Below are 17,019 nucleotides of genomic sequence, written 5' to 3'. Positions count from 1 at the left end.
AACACTGCAATGCAAATATAAAATGAAAGTGATTCATTATGGAACTAGAGAATATTTGCCGTAACAATATTTAAAAGTAATTAATTATATGTAAATATAAATGAAATCAAATTTGATGTTTGTCCTGACCCCAACGCCACCGTTTGTCTATACTGTATGGTACCTGGCTTGCTCCAAAAGCCAAAGTTGCTGCCCATCGCCAAAGATGGCCCTCAATCTAGAAAAGGTCAGATTTAAAACTAGTGTTCTAAGTAAAAGTTCTTTAACCAAAGTTCTTAAATAAAATATTCCTTCCTTCCTTCTCTGTTTTCTCTAGAGAATTCAGATTTAGAAAACATCTATACCTGTTGTATCTCCTTGTGTGTAGGGATTGCTCTGTCTGCGTACCCCTGATGCTTGAACCAGGAACATACTGTCTGTAGAGATCGATAAGCACAGCCCCATCCATTATCATCAATACAATCTTGCATGTAATGATGATAACTATATGTGCCATACACTAAATACACCTGTGTCCAAAAAGAGAGCACAATTTATACATGTCAGAGTAATAATATTTGCTTAGGAGTTAATATGTTGCCTTTGAGAGATTTATATAATGAAAATGAAGATAATTTGTAAGTTTTACTGACTACATATTTGAAAGACTATTCAAGCTAATGAATCATAAAGTTAAGTGAGGGAGGAAGTCTGCAAGTGGGCATTAATGATGATTAAGACCATGGAATGAGTTTGTCTCTCCTTCTGATGCTTCCAGATGGAGTAGTTGCTATCAGAAGATACCATGGCAATTATGTTGTCAAATTAAAGTTCTGGAGCAAGGATTCTCCTTAAAAAGCAAGATTTACAAAAAGACATTGTTCTCGATGAGCTTGGCAAGATTTCCCAACAAGATCTCATCAACCTCTCTTGAACAAATATGAATCAAAAGAGTGCAATGGTAATGATAGTTGGGTGTCTTTAATTTCTGTTATTGTTGACAGAGTGGCAGAGAAAGAAAAATCTGCAGCTTCTGTTCTCTGTTTCTACTTATATTTGTCTTAGGGCTTTTCTGCACTGTAACCTTCAGCTGCTTGAGTTCCATGCATAAAGCAGCTGGAAAGGAAGCCAGTTTAAGAAATCCTTTTTTGCCTTCCACCACCCTTCCCACTTCTTCATTCTGGCCACTTTAATTGCCAGGGTTTCTCTTTGAACTGTGGTCACCCTGGCTATCATTGGTGGATCCTTCTGCTTCTTTTCACCTCTCATCTATCTCAGGGAAAGGAGATGCCAAAAGTCCTTCCTTCCTTCCTTCCTTCCTTCCTTCCTTCCTTCCTTCCTTCCTCCCTCCCTCCCTCCCTCCCTCCCTCCCTTCTCCATCCCTTTTAAAATGATCTTTTAGAAGGGGTGATGTGGGGGAAACAGTATTTCATGGCTAAAAAGGAAACTTGGTAGAATTCTTGTCAATTTCATGCATTATTTTTTTAAAAAAATAAGAAACTGTATTTTACAAATCCCTATACTAAGAAATCCTCCCACCCCTCCAAAGGTCCAGCCTTTCACAGTAGGCAGCCCAGTACAAAAGCTGTCAAAGGGATTGGCTGGTGCGTATACCCGCTAGAGCAGCAGCCACGAAATGGAACAGAAATATTTTTTAGGATGTAATAAAAGGCAGCAGGTAAACTGGGCTGTCCTGGGCTGGGAAAATGCTACTTTGGATGGGTGGAGGTCCCCATCCCAGCAGCCAGCGGCATCATCCATTTCTGCCCTTCTCCAAAGATTGCTGGGCTGTCCTCAGTGCTGGGGCAAGCAGGAAATATAGCCATTAGACTTGATATTAGAACAAGCAAATGGAGAAAGGAAACTCACCATACCAGACTCTATTGCAGGCGGATTGAGATGTAGATGTGGATTTCTGAGATAACCATCTTTAAAAGATTCATCAGGAAAGTGATAGGCATTAGCTCTTCGGAAATAAGGCCTATCAAGCGGTAGATTAAATTGCCCATGTAATTCCTAAATGCAAGGCAAACATAAATGAGGATGAGCAAGTAAATCAATAAAAGATCCAGACATTTTCCCTGTTTTATAATGATCATACTTTAAAAATTAAGATTGTTTTTATTATAGCTTAGTGAATTTAAAAAACAGCAGGTTATAATATTAACCACCTTTCCCATAGTGAGTTATGGAGACATAACTTTGATACACTGGATTCAGTAGGAGGCCAGAAAGTAGGGTTGCCAGGTCTGCTTCCAAAAAATAGCGGACAAGCGGGGGTGGGGGTGGGGGGGAGGGGTAGGAGGTTTAAGTAGTAAAAAAATAAAAAAAAAATTTACAATTAAATTTTATATTTTCTTACAAACATTTTAACACGTATTAAAATAATCACTTCAAAACTTTACTTAAAATTCAAAACATCAAATATAATAATATGTAAAATATTAAATTACATTTTACTTTGCTGTCATGTGTATTTTTTATTTGACTGCGCAGCTTTGATCAATTCTTTGTGTTTAAGGAATAATTCTTTAATTTCAGTACAACATTGAGAAATATTAAAAAATATACAAAGTTCACTCTGAACTGATGGTACAAGCAGTCCGTTACGTTCGTCAGTTCACAAATTTCCCATGATGCTGAAAATTCGTTCAACGTTTGCATTTGATACCGGAATTGATGCACAATACTGGAACAGTTTCAGTAAACTCAGAGCTGGCTCTTTCATTCTAACTTATGAAAAAAAAGACAAAACGCGATTCTGCTATCCTTATTCTCTTAGACTGTACAGCTTTAGATTATGTACCATTTCATCATAAAGCTTTTGAATAAAAAAAAGTCCACTATTTTGTGAAAAAAAAATAGTGAACATAATGTGAAAAAAGCGGACTGTCCGCTCAAATAGTGGACACCTGGCAACTCTACCAGAAAGCTGTTTGCCTGTATTGGTATAATCAAAACAATTTAGAAAATATAGCATACCAACCAAATAAAAGAGAGAATTGAAACCAACTAGAAAACCCATTTCAGAACGAGAAACCCATCAAAAGTTTTAGGCTTGAAGAAAAGGACTGTCTTTAATCTGTGAGGTAGAGGGGTAGTTCCAAATGCTGATTGATAGATAATAAATAAATAAATAAATAATCTACGGGTACAATTATTTCCACCCACTTAAGAACTGAATCAGGCCAAGCAAGGACTACATTTGTCAACATTTTGTTTTTCATACTTGCCACCAGATGGTTCTGGGGTGTTCACAAACAGGAAGTGCACTTAGATCTTTTTTTAATGTTATTCCCACTACATTTGGAGACTTGCAGTGGAGAAAACTCTGAGTCAGTCTGCCCTTCATTAATATATCCAAGCTGTTTTTAAAGCCAATCAAGTTAGTGGCTGTTACCAAATCTATAATAGAGATTCTACAGAATAATTGTGCACTGTAAAAGAATAGACCATAATATGCCATGCTGGCCCAGTGCTCAGGGCCGTATTGGTTGAAAACATGCTGAAGAGGCCTTAATCTGCAGTGGATAGACAATAGCTAAAATGATGATGATGAATTGTGCACTGTATGAATAAGTGTTTTCCTTTGTCTGTTGTAAATTTCCTTCCCTGAAATACATGCAGCTTCCTGCCCTATTCTTTATTTTTTAGTTTCTTTTACCTACAAAAAAGTAAAATATCATACATAGAATCCATGCGTTAGAATCAAATCAACTTTTGAAATCCATACCCAGAAGAGGGGTAGAAGGAAATTATATATTAATAACCTTATTTGATTTAATGATCTATAAAAGTTTAATTATACATATTTTGCTTAGCATCTGATACCTTTCGGTAAGTCTCTAGCTGATCATCAGAAATGCCTGTAGGAAATGAAACTGTTACTAGATGCTTTTTTCCTGGTAACATGAAATGAAATTGTTCCGGCACCACAACTGATGTTCCTCTCATATGTTGCAAAATGCATCTTTCCATATCAGCTAGCTGCGTGTGAATTGCATTCACCAAGAGGCTTCTTACACTGTAAAACAACAAGAAAGAGTAATTTCCCCCCCACATTCTCTCCATTAGATTTTCTACACTGAGCAATCTCTATAGATATTATATAACGTATACTAGTAAAGATGTTTATCAGTGTACTGCCTGATTTATATTCTTGGTCTCCAAATAGATTTATATCTGCCTTTTCATTCATTGTAAGATCTGGCTCTATGGTAATACATTCATATAACAAACCTATAGAACCAATGACAAGTTTTTAAAGAATCTGACTCGTTCCTAATCCATTTTAGAAAAAGGATCAGCCTTTTTTCAGGAAGCATTTCAGGATTCTGCATATGAAATCAAATTTGGAAACGACAGATTTGGGGAGATCAGGCAAAGTATTTTACATTGTACTTCTAAACATTCTTCAAACTGTAGTTGTAAACAAACGGTAATATTAAGACTGAATTACAGCAATTCATTAGTAACATTACTCCAGCTAGAACATGACACTGGGAGGTAGGCTGCTGTAAAGGACAAGTTACTGTTAACAATTTATCCCATTTTGAAGGCACTGCCAAGAATTTGTAGTACGTACAAAGTTTGAGGTAGCTTTGGACCTGAATGTTTGATATAGTTGTAGTTGTAGGTGCCATATTTGTATGGAACTTGCTCTATGGAGACTAAAGTGTAGGAATTTTCACTCCAAGTGCTCCAACTGTGAATTCCTTTAATATTTAACTATAGCTGACACACACTTTTTTTAGTCTGAGGCATCAACCACTTTTTTAGCGGTACTGTGTATTTCTGTGCCTTATCATTGTTTTTCATTCATCACAACCTGTTTTTGAATTGTTTAATGAGAAGGGAGCCAGCGGTTTCTAACAAATTAACTAGGTTAATGTTACATGCCTGAAAATTCTACCCATCTGGAGATTTGGATGCAGATAAAACTGCAGGAGAAACAAACTAAAGGAATCTTAAAAATACATACTCAGTTATATAACCTACTTACTTGCGCCATGTTTCTTCCGGAGAAATAGAGACCACAACATCAACTGGTAATGTCATGCTAATGTAGTGATGCTCTTTGCTTTCCTTTTCAATTACTGGAGCCAAAGGCTCTAATGAGGTTGTAATTTCCAACATGAGATCAATATTTACTATTGATGGCTGAAAATAAAGAAGACTTTAATATACAAATTATAATCTAAATTACTCCAAAGATTCTGTTTCCCCTATCAGATTGTGGAAAAATGTTAGATCAGAAAAGTGGCAGACAGGGAATCCCACCACTTTCCCTAGAGTCAATTTCCAATATAAATTAAATAACTCAATATTGATTCTAAGAGAAAAGGACTAAATATATTGTATTTTTCACAAATACTTGCCTAATCAATAAACAAATTTGGAAATAATGAATTCTTCACATTTCATAGAAAAGTACAAGTGCAGCAAAAAAAATCTATACATACCATCTCTCGTAACTTTTTATCTTTCTTTTTTGAAAATCTCTGCTTGGTGCCCTCTTGTTCAAATCTGGAAAACAGTGCCAGAATGATTGTATCATGGCAAATTATTATACCATCTTCATCTCCACCCACAAAACCATTATTTTTGTCTAGCCATACTCACTGAATAAACTGTAGTATTTCCTTGCAGGCAGAGTCATCTGAAAGCTCAGTTGCCATGGAGTTCATCCCACTGTTTGGCCACAAATATACTGAGCTATGACAAATCCTGAATACCAGCACGTCAGAAGCCAGTTTAGCTGAAAGATCCTTGAAAATGTATTTGAGTGCCTCTTTTGTGGATGAGTCTAAAACAAACAAAGAAAAAAATGCACAGGGAAAATTAGCTGTAGATTTTACAAAGTGAGACTAATTTAGAAAGAAGAAAAGGAACAATTGTGAGCTTTCCATTAACTGAAGAGTGAAAGAAATATTCTCAATTAAGCATTTCAATGTGAAAGAATCTCCTAAATAAGAGCAGAAGACCTGTAAAATGAACTGCCTAGACATTTGGGTTTTGGTCCTCAATAACTTGGAAAGGAGAAAGTTCTATTAAGAAGAGTGGGACTGCTTCTGAATGAATCTGCAGTTGTATTACTCCAAAGGAGAAGAGGAGAGGAGAGGAGAGGAGGGCTTCTCATACTAACTTTGCTAAAACAGTTTTTGTTCATATAGTAGAATTAATATTTTAAACTTTTGTACAGGAAGATTCTTTATAGTATAATGTAACACAGCATTTTGTATTTCTACAGACTCACCATTAGTAGTGGCTAACTGAAATGCAAAATCCAAGCCTCCTCTTATTCTAAAAAGTATGTCCATAGTGTCTATGATGACCTATTGAAGTGAGGAGAAAAAAAAAAACCAAAGTGTTTTTGGGTTGAAAATTTTCATAAATTGTCATGGCTATTGTGGCTCAAAGATTCAAACCTACCATCTGAAAATGCAGCAGCTGAATGATTTTCAATTACCATGGTTTGTTTATCCATAACTGGTTGAATAAGACATAATGTTATGCCTATACATCATCCTGAGCTATCAAAATATAGGGACTGAATTCACACAACACATTGACCCAAGGTTAGGGATCTTCCAAACCATTCTGACTGATCAAGGTTTTGGTGGGTCTGACAATAATCCAAAGTGTGGGGGGATCTTGGTACCTATGTGAATGTGATCTAGTTTTTATTCCCCCCCCAGTTTTGTGAAGTTTCTTTGCATTTTTAAATGTTAAACCTAATTTAGGTTTTCCAATATAATGTTCCTAGCTTCAGAGTAGTAGCTGCCAGTCCCTATTCTACCATTCCTCGATCATGTTGTAGGCAGGATGAATACACCTTTATTCACTTCAAATATGTTATAATAGTTATTAAGGGGAAGTTTGGCCTTGATCAAAGATCAGACATTTACAGAAATATTAGCAACATCTAATTTATTTGAAGTCCAGCTATATAGTAGCACCTAGCTGATTTAATCTTGAAAAGCTGAATAGAATTAAATCTCATTAGTATTTGAATAGGCTACCAGAAAATCCCAGACCAGGAATTTGAAAAATATATTCTGAAAGAAAGTCAATAGTGAATTACTTTCACATTCTTACCAAGAAAATCAAAAGGCATTGTCTGGGAAGTCACCAGGAGTTGAGTTCAGGAACTTCATGTAATTTATTTGGAAATAAGTACAGTATTCTTTTATTCCAGTGGAATTTACTTTTAATTAAATTTATAACAAATAGAAACCAAGAAGCAGCATTCCCAAAGCTATTCAAAATAGTTGTTCTATGTTAACTGCATTTACAAAAGAAAGCATGGCCACCACCAAGACAGAATTTCTATCACAAGCTGGGCCCTATACAGAAAGATTGGGGTTAATCTGGGCTAACTTTTTTGGGGGGAGGTGGGCTACTTTATTGAACTAAACAGATTAAATGTAATAAAAGAACATCAAAATTTTAAAAAGTACAAAAACCATGACAATCTGCTTACAACTAGGTGAGGTATAAACAATTACTAAGAAATATATTCTTTACCAAAAGTTTTACTGTCCTCCCATAAGGCTCTAACTACCGAAATCTTTCCCTGAGTCCTACACAGGGCATTGGATGATTCCACATGGAGTGTAAGACCCTTAAATGAGATACAGGTAGTCCTCATTTAGTGGCTGCCTCAGACAGCAACAACTGCAGTACCAACTGTGATGAAAAAATAACTTGGCGATCATTGCCTGTGTTTACGACCTATACAGCATCTCTGTCAGTCATGTGTTTGCCATTACAGTCAGTTCTATGTAAAATTCTATGTAAAATCATAAGCAGTCACATGCTTTCCCACTTAGTGACCACTTGCCTTAATCACTGAGTTGTCTGTCAGTCCCTAAACGAAGACTATCTGTACATCTTCGTTGGTCTGGGTTCTTAATTGTGATTAAGGTTATCCCTGTGATTCCGTTATTCCCTTTTGCTTTTTAATTTCCCAAATGGTTTATTATTTTATCATCTTATTTTAGCCTTAACTCTTTGCTGTCCAGCTTCTTCACATGCTAAAGCCCCCCCACTCCGGCGCAGCGGCCAGTCATATAAATCTAGGAAAATAAAAGAAATGCAAACTCGTTCGTCAAACTGCCTATCCTGACAGGCGTGCATGAGAAGCTCCTCTGTGCCTAATTGTGCCCAAGGGGTGGGGGTGGGGGGTTGCAAGCGGCCCCTGAGGCTCCCCCCAGCTGGAGCCGACCGGACAACAGCTGCTTCCTGACTGAAGGAAGCGCTGGGGCTCGGGGCCTCCGACGAGGACCTGCTGCTTTCGAGGCAGACAAGACGAGGGATGCCGCTGCTTTAATAGCAGAGCGACCGCGGCGGGTACCATCGGCCTGACTTACCACGTCCGTCAGCAAAACGCTAGGAAGAAGCGATCCCAGCAGCGGCATGCTCCTCCTCCCCGATCGAGGCTCCTCCCCCACCAGCTGACACGTCACTCTTCCGCTCTTCTCTCCCTCTCTTTGCACAACAAAAGCGAGCGACGCGACAAAGGGATCGCGCCGCTTTTCCGCCTCTGTCGTTGAAACCGCCGAACTTCATTTCCCGACTTGCTCCACTCTCCAAACGCCGCTTCGATTCTGTGGCGTGATGACCTCATCGGAGGGGGCGGAGTGAGGCGCCCCTCGCAACCATGGCAACTGTGTATCAACAAAGAGTTTTCAAGGGCGGGAGAAACTAAGCGCTGTAATCATGGAGTGCTGGGGAGAGAGAGGCGAAAGAGGTGGTCTTCGCTGTTAACCCAACCTCGCCTCTCTTGCGTGGGGGAGAGAGAGAGAGAGAGAGAGAGAGAGAAGGAGGGGGAAAAGTGATCGGTTGCGTTATTTATCAGAAACTCGGGAGGGGAGCGACAGAGGAGCCTTTTGCAAGGTGGCGCCTTCAAGTTCTGGCTGCAGAGTCAGACCGCCCCATCTTCAGCCAGTCTGAGTCGGCCTATGGGTGACTGGGAGCCAAAAGGTTAAAGGAAAGAGCGGGCAGTCCGAAAGGCCCAATTGACTCTCCGTGTCCCGTGCAAACCCTCGCTTCCAGGCGTCATTTCCGTGCTCAGCCTGTACATCTGATACGACTGACGGAGGGATTCCTAAATTGCATCACTGTATTCATTTCGTGAAATTGTAACGGTTTGGGGGGGAAGGTACAGCAAGCTGGTTTGCAAAAAAGAAAAGGTGAGGCACAGCCCTGTACAACTTGAACGGTGTGGGATCCAAGGGGATTCCAGGCACCCTTGCAACTAATAATTTAACATATGGAGATTTTTTGTTGTTGTTGTTTTGAAGTTTGCTTGATACCTGACTGGAAGGCATGGGCTTGGTCTTTATTCAGACTGGTGAAAGGGATTCGATTTGGGCCATTAGGTTTTCAAGACCAGTCACAGCTGTAGGTTATGGTAACCGGTAGGATTCGATAGAAGCTCTCCGGTCTATTTGGTTAGGTTAGATTTAAATTTTCAAATTTTAAAGATTCTTCTGGGATTACGGACATATCATTTTGATGAGAATGTTGGCGAAATATATTCCAATGAATTTATCATCAGAAAGCTCTATTATAGTCTGACTGTAAAAAAAATATATGCAGAATTCTGCATTGTGTTCTGAACTTGTTTGGAAAAGCACTTTTTTAGAGAAGCATATGATGAGTTGTAAAATAAATATACCGTTTAACTAGACAGTGATACTACCAATACTTGATCAGAGCAAAAATGCTGAGAAGCAGTAGAGATACACAGAGCTTGTCCTTTTGCAGATACATGTCCCTTCTGTTAATTTATTTTGTATTTGGAATTTGAATGAGACAATAAGGTAGAAAAATAAAATACCCAGGACTTCATATTTAATATATATATTTCATATTGGATATTGAGTTTGGCTACCTTATTTAAACCAGTTGTTTAGGAACACTGGACTAAAATCATGGAAGTCAGTACTTCAAAGACTGAAGCATTTTAATATGTGTTTTCCTTCTAGGGAGCATAATACTTTAAACATTTTCTAGAGCAAAAGTTATCATACAGAAGTAAACATGCCTTCTGAAATGGGAAAAACAGACATGGAGAGGATTGGCCTCTTTAGCGAAATGGAATATATTACTATTGGAGATAAATATGTCTCGCCATTTAACCGTAAGTACATTTTTCTATTCAGTTCAGCAATATAGGAGCATGAATTGACCTCTCTATTGCAAGAAAGGTCTTCCTTGCTGCATTTGACAAATTCAGTACGTTGGATGAACACAGAGTTAAAACGGAATGGTTGGGGCAGATTGATTTATGTTCACAATATACAAGGCATCTACACTGGCACAATCTTTATGTCTAATATGATTACAGATGTCCTAGTTGACACGTAGATTACTTATTTCATTTGATTTATTCAGGGTATCACTATAATTTTCTGTTTTTACTGTATCTCCCTAGAAAACTGGTATATTAGTCCTAAACGGTTCTTATTCTTTGCTATCTTTATTATTTACCTTTAATTGCTTTAATTTTACACATTGCTCCCATTTGTCTAGATTCCTTCGACAGTTTTGGGGGAATGGGTTTTGGGTAGTTTATTGTAGGAATGGATATTTTTTTCTTGCCTTTTTTGCATAATTTCTTTAGGAATAGATGTTAAAAGGGTTTTGATTGAGAGTTTCAGATAGAATAACACATTCCTTGATATGCATTATTTAAGATTTTATGCTGTCCTAAGGGGACAAACTACTGGTATGTTTTGTTTTTGCTTGGTTGTTTCTTTTGAATGTTCTATGTAAATTGACTAGCCATACTTTAGGCAGTGAGATTCTCAAATTCCTGGAAAAGGAGCATTCTCTCCTTCATTCTATGGTAGCACTAGATTTTCCGATCTGTAACATCTATTTCTGGGGAAAAAAATTAAATCTTTAAAGAAAAAGGCCAGGTTTGAACAAGCACTTTTTTGTTCAGACTTACTGAATGCTGTAATCTTTTTAATGGTCATATGATGATTTGTATTGAAAACTGCTTCTTAGAACAAGTGTTGAAAACAATTCATGTTTTCAAATTCAGATTCAAAACTGCATATGTGCAAAATGTAAAGCAAAATACAATCTTCCTTGAGTCAAAATCAATTTCTGATGATGTTATTGACATTTCCAGTTGCTAAGCTATTTTCCCCAGGGCAGAATTAAAACAAATGACTGAATCAATGCTGAAATTGTTCCCTTATTTTAAAGGCCCTTTTAATGAAGCTGCAAGCAAGAATAAACAAATGCTACCAGGAGGTATTAAAGAGAAAGGAGCCACCCAAGCAGGATATTTTGATCCTCAGTTTTCAAGAATTTTTGAAGGTGAAAGTTATTCAAATCCCGTTCAGTTAAGGAGAAGATACCGATTGGCTGAGGCAAAAAAAAACCTGGGATCCAGACCCTTTCTTCCCAGTAATGGAGATAAATTTCCGTAAGTTCTAAAAAAGCCACTACTGTAATATAAAAGTTATATGGCATTTATCTACTTACAGTATATTGACATTTTCAGTTAAAATGTATTTTAAGGATTACTTTGATATCTAAGTTACCACAAAAACTGGCAGGAAATTTCATTTCCTGATAAACAAATATTTATCACCGGACTTTCCATAAAGTTTTTGCTTCCATGATTCTAATTATTCTAATCTTCTTTTCCCCTAGATTCCCTCTAGTGCCACAAATACCTTTCTTCCTCTGAGATGGTTTATTTTAATTTCTGCCAATTTTCATAAACACCCCAGAAATCATTTCTAGGAAACATTCTGAATATGAATGGTAGGAATGGGGAGTACACATTGAAAGATGTAAGGAAAATTTATGAATATGTTTTTCTTTCTAACTGTGTGCTAAATTTGGTTAAGCTCCCATATTCCACAATGGGCCATGGTGACAGGGAAATTATGGCCTATGAAAGTATTGGGAAAGACTATTTTGGGATAACAAAGCATCAGCAGGAGAGAAAGGATTATCTACAATATATTAGACAAAGTACTTGCTCTGAAATAGTATGAGCAAGAAAAGAAAATCAAACTGCAAAGCACAGCACACTAAACAGCCACCAATAAGTTGGATTCCTACTCTGTGTCTTATAGTGTTTCATTTTCCTTTAGTGTGATATATGAACCTAGTCACTGTGGTTTGCATATGATAGGCATGCTTTTTAAATAATGGCTCCCAAGGATTGCAGGGATGTATATTGTCAAACTATAGAATGATTGATAGCTTATTTCTGCAAGTATTTTGTATATTTTTTGCAAATAAAGTGATTGTGATGTGTCTACCGTATTTTGGCTGTGCAATCTGAGAGGGCCTTAAAGGCTTCAGAAAAGGATCAGGGAGAACTAGACGTAACTTGCCTGCCTCTGACTTAATATTATGAATGAAATCAGGTAGAGAAATGCAGAATTACATTGAAATGCTCACCTAAGCAGAGATAGGCAATTTTTCTGTTGGTTTTTCTAAATAAAGGTAACCAAATATGACATAAAGTGTGACAGTAGCAGAGTGACATAATCAAAGAGAGCAGGGCTCATTTCTCCATCATTTTTAAAAATTATTTTAGAAGGGGGGGGTGATTTTAGCCAAAAGAAGAATACTAAAACTTAGTGCACCTTAGTGCACCTATTTTCCTTGTTTTTTTTTATGCTGCAGAGTTTTTGGTGTTCCAGAAGCTGCAAGAACGAATCTAGGGACTGAGAATCGCTTGAGGACTGTCTAACCAATTTAATCTATTTACTTTAAAGCAGAGTCAAATGTGTGTGTGTGTATGTATTATGAATATACCGTATTTTCCGGACTATAAGACGCACCTTTGTTTTTGGGGAGGAAAATAAGAAAAATGCTGATCAGGGGTGAATCTGCCTTCCGGAATATCCCCATTCAGCTGTTCTCAGAGGTGAACTTTAGCAACAGGTTTGTTGGTTGTGAGCTCTGTGCCTTGCTTCCTTTTCAGCCTCTCAAACCTCCGTTTCAGAGGCTTTTTTTCAGCCTCTCAAATGGAAATTTCAGAGGCTGGGGGGGGGGGGGGGGCTACATTCAGACTATAAGACGCACCCAGATTTTCACCCTCTTTTTGGGGGTAAAAAGATTTATCTTATACTCCGAAAAATACAGTATATCAAAAGTACATCCACCTACTTCATTTGGCCTTAATTAAATTATATTAAATATAAATATTATTATCCCTTTAATGTATTTTTTTAAAGATAGGTCACTCTTAGTAGAACAGGTACACTAGGATTGTAACTTGTTTATCTGAAGCAAACATATATTTATATTTATTATGTTATGTTATATTATTTGCATATTTAATAGAGCATAGAGAATGCTAATCTCCGAATTCTTTCTGTGTCTCAGGTGTGGCATAGGAACCTACTACGGAACAATTAGTGGCCCATGTCCCTTCTTCAGTGCTCAGTTGAAAGATAAGATTGCATATGTACAACCAGGGAAAAATCTCTATACCAGTCCAGGGAAGAAAGGAACTGGCTATGGGTAAAACATTCTAGAATTATAATATCAAATATATCTTTTTTTAAGGGAAGAGATAGTTGAATGTTGCTGCTATCACTGTTTTATTTCTGTATCTAGGTATCCAAATCTCACCATAGGTAAACCATATACACATTCAGTTGAATTGTTTGACATAGGAAGAATAAATTTTAAGGTAAAATTCAATTGGATTTCTGTTTTATTTTATCTAGGTTGATAACGTATCTTATTCCTTCTAATTGGACTTTATTTGGTACCATGCTATAAAATTATACATCTTTAACCTTTTATTTGATAAATAAGAATACATGTTGTATATTATTTCAATATATGTTCCATTAATTCATTATTTTCTCAGCCTCGATAGTTATTTTTGATGCCATCAATACAGTTAATGGTTGAATAGTGGGCTTTTGCAGCTTTCCCTGTTAAGATTAACTTCATCAGTTAAAAAATTATAGTGATTATCCCAGAAGTGGTATGGATTGTATTAGAGCCATATATGGATTTATCCTTAATGTGAAACCTGTTTTAAAAAGCTCTTTTAAGTGGTGAAGAAAGGGGAAACCATGCTGCTTTTTTATTACTTTGGTGAATTTCCTTCTTGTACATATTTGCTTTGATGTTATGATGTCCAAGGTTCTGCCTTCTATATATTTGGCTTGATATTTCTAATACTCATTAATACTAATTTCCTATCACATTGCATTTATAACTTCAGAAATGCAATCTCATGTAAGTTTGCTCAGGAATAATTACAGTTATGTAGAGCTTATCCAGAAATATGTGAACATAGAATTGCAGACTTAATCTTGCCCCTAGTTTTGGTTAAGGTGTTGAAGAGCCTGATGTGACATTTTCCATTTCTAATTTGCCCAGAAAATATCTGAAGAACATCGCAATCTGATGAAAGGTGGACCATTCAAGCTAAATCTTTATCCCCGAGAATATTTCGATACAAATCCTTACCATGATGAAGGGCCGCTTCCTCCACCAAAAAGGCCACCTGAAAAAGTACCCATTCCACATCCTTTTAAGCCAAGTTCTCCAGCTAAAAAGGTGTGCTTGTTAATAGTCAAACTTCTCAAGAAATTTTTACTGCAGATATTTTTGTTGAGCCAAGAAAACAGGTTATGTGTGATACTTACTGCAATGTAAAGGGCTATATTTATTGGGAAAAATAAAGCCAATTAATTTTGGAAAACAGCACATCTGTGTGCTCATCATAGTTATAGAATCATCATAGCTTTTTCAGATTTAATCCAAATAGAGATCCAAGAAGTGACCCATCCTGGAACCCCTTCCTTTACGAGAAATAAAATCAGCAAAAAAAAAAGAGGAGAGAATTTCCATAGATGTTCATCTATTATAAACCAAAATCAAATAATAACTCTCATGCTTAATGTGTTGTATGAATCAGGATTCCTTCCTTAATTTTACAACTGGGTGTGGCTAAAGCAAAGTATGTAGTCATGAATTTAGATCAGGTAGACCAAACTTCAATTTGGTTTGGCCATCATATGTACAAAGGCTGAAGTTCTGTTCAGCAATACTGTAGACTTCCCTCACAGTGTTGTTGTGAAAATTGCATAAATATATCTTGGAGGAACAGTAAAATTACTGTGTTAACTAAGGTCATCTAGTATTTAGCTAATATTGTAATTCAAATGCTACATTAAAATGATAGATTCCTTTAAATTAAGCTTGATTTTTTTTAACTTTGTGCGTGTTCACACTATTATCTTGGCAACAATACAGCAGTGGTTTATAGTTGCCTCTTTCAGGATTTTCTTTCCTACACTGGTCTATAGTCCTGCTTTTTGTAAGGGTATCATGACCAAATATTATTCAGGACAGACCTGTTTATATTCTTGAGACCAACTCTTGTAAGTCTATTATTTTGTGATTCTCTGTGAAAATAAATTAGGTGCTATACTTGAAGTAGGCTTTCATATTACTTTGTACTCAGCTCATAATGCTGCTAAATTCATGTTTGTGTTTTGTATGGGTGAAGTATTCTTTTTAAAGTCTGCAGTATTTAACATTTCTTCTTGTCCTTTTAGCCAGGAGGCATGAAAGCAGGCACATTTGATCCATTTCCAACTCATTCTACAGACCCATATGGCGTTAGAGTGCCTAGGGCTTCCACAACTAATAAACAAGGAAAAGTATTTCACCCTAATGCTGGAACTAAGAGCAGACCAGTAAGAAGTATTATGGCCTTAAACATTGAAAAGTAAGTACTGCCAAATTGCAGTGTTTAATTTCTAGGAAAAACTCTGCAGTAGATATTCTGCAACCTGGTAAACTATTCCCTTAATTTCTATATAATGTTCTGTGAAGATTCTCTTGCTATTTAACTCAGTGGGGAGGGAAATGTGTTGAATTTCTCCAGATGTTTTGAAGAGTTCTTGTTCTATTTTATAAAGCTGAAGCTTGAATCCTGACACTGATGAATAATGGAATAATGAAAGCTGTTTATTTAAATATGGGATCCTGATTTAGCTAATTCTAATAAAATCATTAAGAATCTATACCATGCGTGACCTATTAGACCAAATGCATTGTAACTCAACATCATATAAAGCCCTTCTCACTTATTTACATATGTACCCACCAGTGGTGGGTTCCTCTCGGTTCGGCCTGGTTCCAAGCCGGTAGCGGTGATGATATGACATCACCGAACTGGTTCTGCCCCCCCTCCAACCTACTCACCTCTGCGATGGCAAACCTATGGCACGCGTGCCACTTCTGGCATGTGGAGCCATGTCACCTGGCACCTGCGGCATCCCGTTCCTTGTCCGGGTTTCTGGCATGCATGTGCACGTGACGATCAACTGGCCTTTGTGCATGTGGCAGTGCCGGAAACCGGAAGAGCTGGTCTTTCGTTTTCCAGCGTACGCATGCGTGGCAGTAACCAGAAGACTTTCTTGCCTTAGATAGGATAAGTACCTTATCCAGCGTGTGCATGGCCCCTGGGCACTCCTCTTCTTGGTCACGGCCCTGACGAAGTGCTCCCTTTTTGGCATTTGGTGCCGCATGTGCACATGCACTCTCCCTTTTCGGCACTTGGTACCAAAAAGGTTCGCCATCACTGATCTACCTCATAAAATATTGCTATACTGGGCAATTGACTGTAAAACAGAGAAGTGTTTTTGGGTCAATGGCTGAAGGCAGGTTGTTTTTAATCTGAACATCATAGGATCTGAGTTAGAAAAAATGCTGTATTAAGTTTATTTAAAGAAAAAAAATCAAAACTTGAATTAGATTATTACTGAAAATTCATAAAATGCAGAATAGTAGATTTCAGGCATTCTTGAGAAGGAACTTTTTACTTTAGCAAAATAGAATGTTTATATCAAGTTAAATCTTGTGACACTTTGTTATATTTACATTTCAGGTCATTAAATGTAACTAATTACATGAATCCCCGTGTGATGTCATATTAACTGCATAAAAGCAAAGTGAACGAATGAACTTTCTGGACTGCAAACAGTAACAGCTCAAGTAAATAAAAGTTTTGTGGCTGAGGGA

The 17,019-nt window shown here is 37.1% G+C and overlaps 2 protein-coding genes across 7 annotated transcripts in view; one reads left to right on the top strand and one right to left on the bottom strand.

Annotated features, from left to right (window-relative positions):
• UFSP2 (UFM1 specific peptidase 2) overlaps window positions 1-8,592 on the bottom strand; it is a 15,836-nt gene extending 7,244 nt beyond the window's left edge. For 2 of the 5 annotated variants that reach the window (XR_015729114.1, XR_004595585.3), the window contains exons 1-8: window positions 8,352-8,529; window positions 6,236-6,314; window positions 5,602-5,785; window positions 5,442-5,505; window positions 4,982-5,139; window positions 3,811-4,003; window positions 1,849-1,995; window positions 345-509 (exon numbers count right to left, since the gene is read on the bottom strand). Coding sequence is in view for 2 of the 5 variants with exons in the window: in XM_034442888.3 (XP_034298779.1) it covers window positions 345-509; window positions 1,849-1,995; window positions 3,811-4,003; window positions 4,982-5,139; window positions 5,442-5,505; window positions 5,602-5,785; window positions 6,236-6,314; window positions 8,352-8,399 (1,038 nt within the window). In the remaining 3 variants the exon portion in view is untranslated. Of the gene's footprint in view, window positions 1-344; window positions 510-1,848; window positions 1,996-3,810; window positions 4,004-4,981; window positions 5,140-5,441; window positions 5,506-5,601; window positions 5,786-6,235; window positions 6,315-7,077 lie in introns of all 5 variants that reach the window. The other 3 variants (XR_015729115.1, XM_060686780.2, XM_034442888.3) reach the window with 2 other exon arrangements.
• On the top strand, window positions 8,467-17,019 carry CFAP96 (cilia and flagella associated protein 96). Of its 2 annotated transcripts, none has more exons than XM_087874705.1 (8): window positions 8,467-8,731; window positions 9,972-10,126; window positions 11,203-11,425; window positions 13,351-13,488; window positions 13,585-13,660; window positions 14,365-14,544; window positions 15,549-15,721; window positions 16,886-17,019. In XM_087874705.1, the coding sequence occupies exons 2-8, from the start codon at window positions 10,027-10,029 to the stop codon at window positions 16,932-16,934; spliced, it is 939 nt and encodes a 312-aa protein (XP_087730831.1). In that variant the 5' UTR covers window positions 8,467-8,731; window positions 9,972-10,026; the 3' UTR covers window positions 16,935-17,019. The 2 variants fall into 2 exon arrangements, with proteins under 2 accessions (XP_087730831.1, XP_034298782.2); XM_034442891.3 differs by having other exon boundaries at window positions 8,481-9,173.

The sequence above is a fragment of the Pantherophis guttatus genome, chromosome 8, assembly GCF_059756535.1.
Source record: "Pantherophis guttatus breed Tessera chromosome 8, ASM5975653v1, whole genome shotgun sequence".
Classification (NCBI taxonomy): domain Eukaryota; kingdom Metazoa; phylum Chordata; class Lepidosauria; order Squamata; family Colubridae; genus Pantherophis; species Pantherophis guttatus.
Note: the sequence above shows the minus strand (reverse complement) of the source record. Positions and strands in the feature narration are given on the sequence as shown.

Excerpts from the sequence above, each read along its gene's own strand:
- CFAP96 (XM_087874705.1), top strand. The coding sequence starts at position 10,027 with ATGCCTTCTGAAATGGGAAAAACAGACATGGAGAGGATTGGCCTCTTT. Across the intron at positions 10,127-11,202 it reads ATATGTCTCGCCATTTAACC|GCCCTTTTAATGAAGCTGCA; the intron begins GTAAGTACATTT and ends CTTATTTTAAAG. Across the intron at positions 11,426-13,350 it reads AGTAATGGAGATAAATTTCC|GTGTGGCATAGGAACCTACT; the intron begins GTAAGTTCTAAA and ends TCTGTGTCTCAG.